The 4,892-nt window shown below is 50.2% G+C and overlaps 1 protein-coding gene across 1 annotated transcript in view; it reads right to left on the bottom strand.

The window, feature by feature from the left end:
• Positions 1-4,892, bottom strand: part of NR2E1 (nuclear receptor subfamily 2, group E, member 1) — a 34,933-nt gene that overhangs the window by 18,295 nt on the left and 11,746 nt on the right. The window contains exon 2 of the mRNA XM_011975941.1: positions 2,003-2,148. Within this exon, the coding sequence (XP_011831331.1) occupies positions 2,003-2,148 (146 nt within the window). The remainder of the gene's footprint in view (positions 1-2,002; positions 2,149-4,892) is intronic.

Raw genomic sequence — 4,892 nt, 5'->3', positions numbered from 1 at the left:
AAGCCCTTTAGGGGAAAATTACACATCAGAATGCAGTTTTATGAGTTCATGCTTCTCCAATTTAAAATATGATGATTTATTTAAAATAAAGGTGGGACAGATATTCACATCCATTTCTAAATGTCCCCATTACTGTTAATCATACATTGGAATATAATTTAATCTTAGAATAAGAGAGAAAGGAAATAATTTTGGGATCCAAAGTGAATCATTTAGGGCATCTTTGCTGGCCAATGTAAGAGTTCATGGTAAATAAGTTTTTTAAACTTATTATTAAATGTAATCATATATCTATCCTCAGATGGTATCTTCCCAGTATTCTTATAAACATGCAAATGCAAAATGGAAACCTTCCTTAGTTCTTAAGTGTGTCTTCAAATCAGATCAAACGTATATAAATATCTAGTGCCAGAGGGAAGGATGAATGCCTCAGCTATGATCATTTACTCTCCTTGCAAGAAGAACACCAGGCCTGATGAGTCTATTATCAGTCCTTTACAAGCACTTGGACTGATATCAATATGCTTGAATTGATAGCCATCCCCTTTTAAAAGATCAAGCACAACATCAGAGATCTTGATTTTCCAATTCTGTTCACTGCATAAAAGCAAAAGACAATCTAAGTAGAAGTTCGTTCAAATCTGACAACCCCCAGTAATTGCACAATCCTGTGGAGTTATTGGGATACAGTCCTATGCATGTAAAATGTGATGTGTCCATACGGTGAAGCTAGAAACTGATACAGTATCCAATTAAACAGGTAACAGGGCTAGAGAGCTCAAAATTTATCTCAATGTAAACATCTTCTGTTTTTGTGGTTAATCCAAAACTATTAGAAAATGATATGAGCAGACATGACTTCAGAAAAAGACAGCAGAACAATTCGCTAGCAGCAGGCAATGTATGCATGTGTATACATGTACCCTATATTTACCAATTAGTGAAAAGTGTTTTACTATTTTGTTACCAAAGGATGACTCCTGACTAATGCACCCTCAGGGATCTTTCCAGGAGTGAAATGGAGGCCTCTGTGCTGAGGGTCTGAGTGGCTGGTAAGGAGAAGGCAAAGTGTGGGACCAGAAGGTTGATCTCCTTAGTTAAAATCAGCCTATTACTGAGCTGGAAACTGAGTCAAGGGGTTCTGCTCACTCTTTCTAGAAGCTTTGGCTCATACTGAGCCCATGCCAGATTCCTCTGTCTCTTTGAGACAGTTTTGCCTACTCAAGACCAAAACAACCAACTGGGTCCATATTCTAAGCAGAGAAGGAGAACAGGGATATGGAAGCTTGAGGAGGATCCCAGTTGCATCTTCCTTTTGAATCTTCTCTTCCTCACCCTGCCCTTTTCTGACAAGGCACAGCTAAGGTCACATGGGTGCTGAATTCCCACTGCCCACTTCCAGAGCAGCCCTGATTCTCTGGAGTCAAAAAGGCACAACTCCTCAGAAAGCACTGCCTCTCTTCCAAGTGGCCAGCACTCACTTGGTGGTCTCAGCTAAAGGTGGTGGTGACCTTGACTCAGATGTCTGTGTGCCACTTACTTCTGCATCCCAGGCAAGTGATAAGGGGACTGAGCTTGATGCTGCTAGGAGTGAGGGTGGGGTGGGCAGGCACAATAACAAAACTCTTTCTCCTGCTGGCTACTTGTGGTTTAGATGCTAAATTCTTTAGGTCCCTTGGACCAGCTTTAGAGCCACTGGGTGTGGGCCTTAACCAGTGTCAAAATCTGTCAGAATTAAAAAAAAAAAAAAAAAAAAAAAAAGTGTAGGGAGGCTCTAGGACTTCAGACTTCCTTCTATAAACTCATATCTTCCTTACCTCTTCCCGCCTTTCCCCAGCCAAAGGGCCTCCAAGAGTTGAGGCAAGAAGGAGGGGAGAGGAAGGGAGAGGTCAGGGCTGGGTCTCTCCTCAACAGCGTGGAAACTCAGAGGAGGCCTTGGCACAAACAAAAGAGTGAGGAGGCAGCAGAGGGGAGCCGAGCAGTGCAGCCCTGGCTAAGGTACCTGGTTTCCAGATTTGCAGACATACGTCCTATTCCTTCGGATGCTCCGTTTGAAAAAACCCGAGCAGCCGTCGCAGGCGTAGACCCCGTAGTGTTTCCCCGAGCTGCGGTCGCCACACACTTTGCAGGGGATATCTAAAATGCGGCCTGAAATCGCAGGAAAGACGGGGAAGGGGGGAAGGGGCGAGAGGGAAAGGAGGGCGGAGAAGAGGGAGAAAAGGGGAGAGGGAGAGAGAGATGCTAAGCAATCTGACCTCTGAAGGGATTAGCACCGAAGCTGCGGTAAAAGCAAATAATGAAGTGATTTTATAGCCAAACTTTTTTTCCTTGAGCAAGTGTCAGTTTCCTACAATGAGCATTATTCATGCACCGCTACATGTATTTGGGTCTCCTCTAATCGCCGAGACCCATTTTGGAATAAAAGATGACAGCAGGCCCGGGCGGCAGCGCGGCCCTCCACTGCCTTTCTGCTCCGCGGAAAGTTTGGCCGCCTCCCTCCTTCGCTTTTGCATTTAACAGAGAAAGTTGTTAGTGAGCGCGCGAGGAGACAAACTTGAAATGTAAAAGGGAAAAGAAGAAAAACAAACACGGCTGGAACCAGTGGTGGCAGCTGGAAGGCAATCGAGTTTTCTCTGAGCTCCGCCGGGCGGTGTTATTATTAGGATTATTATTGTAATGCTAATACTTGGATTATTAATGATAATAAGGGTAGTGGTAATTGGCCAACTTTCGCTTTACCTATTTAAAAAATGCTTGGTGAGTCGCTTTGGAGAAATTATTTCTTTTAGGAAAAAATTATTTTCTCCGCAAAGTGGTTCGGGGCTAGGCAAGGGAGAGGGGAGCGACGCAAGTTGTTGGTTCCCTGCCGGGTTAGCTTGGGACAGGCGTTCTTCTCCCTCCATTTCCTAAGCCCTTTCTCCCTAGACAACTGGCCTCCACACACTTGGTCCTGTATGGGTCTCTTCCTCCCGGTTTTTCCAGTGCTGTGTGAGCCTGATTTTTTTAAAATTAAGAATCTGACCGATTTTTCTAGGCTGAATCGCCCCACCCCCCATGGACCCCACCTCAAGAGCACTTTCCCTGGAATCCCCTCAAGCCTGGGGTGGCCACAGACCCTGGAGGAGTGTCAGGGAGAGGGTAATATTTGGCCTCTTTAGAATATTTGGTAATATTTGGCCTCCCTTTAGAAAGGGAGGAATTCTTTTCCTCTAAGGTTCAAGAGTCCAACAAGTGCCTGAAGCGGTTTATAGGGACTTAGAAATGCTTCCTCCCGCAAAACAAAGGGAGTATTAAACTGTTAACTTAATTAACACTTTAATTTTAAAAATAACAATAGTTGATAACAATTGACTTATTAACACTTGCTTTTCTCTTCTTCTACCCATCCGAAGACCTCCAGTTTGGGCCCCAGCGGCCTCAGGCCTCCCTGAAATTCGACAGCTTCTGCGGAAAGCGCTTGGGTTGGGGACTGCGATTAGATTGGGGTGGGGAGGGGCGGCAGTGAAACTTCTGGGCAAGGGGAGCAGGGGAGGTGAGGGCGTGGTGCGGGGAGGGCCTCGAGGCACCGGAGGTGTAAACTTGCTCCTGGAACCCGAGGCGTCCGGGCGAGCTTGCACCCTGGGTCCCAGCCTAGTCTCAGGTGGAGGGGGTGGGAGGAGAGAGCGCGCGGGGGACCGTGCTTGGGGGTGGGGGGTGTTCGGTAACGACCAGGCTCGGCCGGGTAATTACAACCCCGCGGCAGCACCTGCCTATAGAGCCACCAGTGACCCGTCAAAAAGAGTAGCATGGGAATTCGGACGGCGACAAAGGCGGGCAGGGGAGGCGCGCGGCGCGGCGGCCACCGGCTCGGCGCCCCCTCTCCCACAAGGCGGGAGGGGAGATTGTGCTGTGGGAGGGAGGGGCTGGAGAGAGCCAGGCGAGGGCACAGCAGGTCTTGTCCTCCACTCCTTTGGGCCTGTCACTGCGCCCAAGGGAGTTCCTGGTCGCTCAGGAACCGGGTCTGGAGCTCCGCTGCACGGGCACTCACTCTGGAAGCAGTAAACTTGGTTTCCATGTTTTACAACCATCCTCTGCATAACACGCGCCCTCTGACCGCTCCAGGGTCCACGTTTGGGGCCCAGCAGTACTGTCACCCCAGCTGTCCTCTTCCCCGTGGCACTGTTGAAGATGCCAAGATGAGTGAGTGGGAGGAGCAGTGATGGGGTCTCTGTTTCCCCACTTCCCATCCGGACAGGAAGCCCATGACAGCATCGCTGGAGAACCCGAGAAGGGTGGAGGGAAGACCAGTGCAGGGTGGGGGCCCCTCCTCGGACTCCCCCGCCCGAGCTTCCGGACTGTTGCCCCCTAGGCCACCACCAGTGCGAGTCCTGCCTCTGCGCAGACCTCCGAGCCGCGGCTCCTGGGGCAGATTAGAGACAGGCAACCGGGCTGGGGCGGGGCCCAGGAGGGAGGGACGCGAAAATTCCGGGGCATAGCGGGTCTGTGCCTCAGAGTCCGCCACCCAGCCACGTTAAGGTGACTTGGGGTCACGAGACAAGCTGGTTGACCCCGTTGCAAAGCTCCTCTCATTTAGCAAGCCGAGTGAGCTCCGACGTGAGGCGAGCCGGAGTTTCCTGAAGCTGGAAAACCGTTCTTAACTTCCCTCGCCAGGGGGTCCCCTCGGGGCTTTTTGTGTGTCATAATTGCCTAAAGATATATGGCAGCTTCGATTACTGTAATTACCATCAGAGGCTGTTGAAAGAAGTTAGTCTGGGCTGCAGGGGTGACTGGCCAGGGTCTCGTTACCACCCAGGCGGGGCTCCGGGTGACATCGCTCTGCTCTCCAGCCGCGAGAAGCCGGGCAAGGCGGGGGCTGCAGCTCTGGCTGCTCGACCCAGTCCTGACCCGGCCCG

Source organism: Mandrillus leucophaeus, unplaced genomic scaffold, assembly GCF_000951045.1.
Source record: "Mandrillus leucophaeus isolate KB7577 unplaced genomic scaffold, Mleu.le_1.0 Scaffold160, whole genome shotgun sequence".
Lineage (NCBI taxonomy): Eukaryota > Metazoa > Chordata > Mammalia > Primates > Cercopithecidae > Mandrillus > Mandrillus leucophaeus.
Note: the sequence above shows the minus strand (reverse complement) of the source record. Positions and strands in the feature narration are given on the sequence as shown.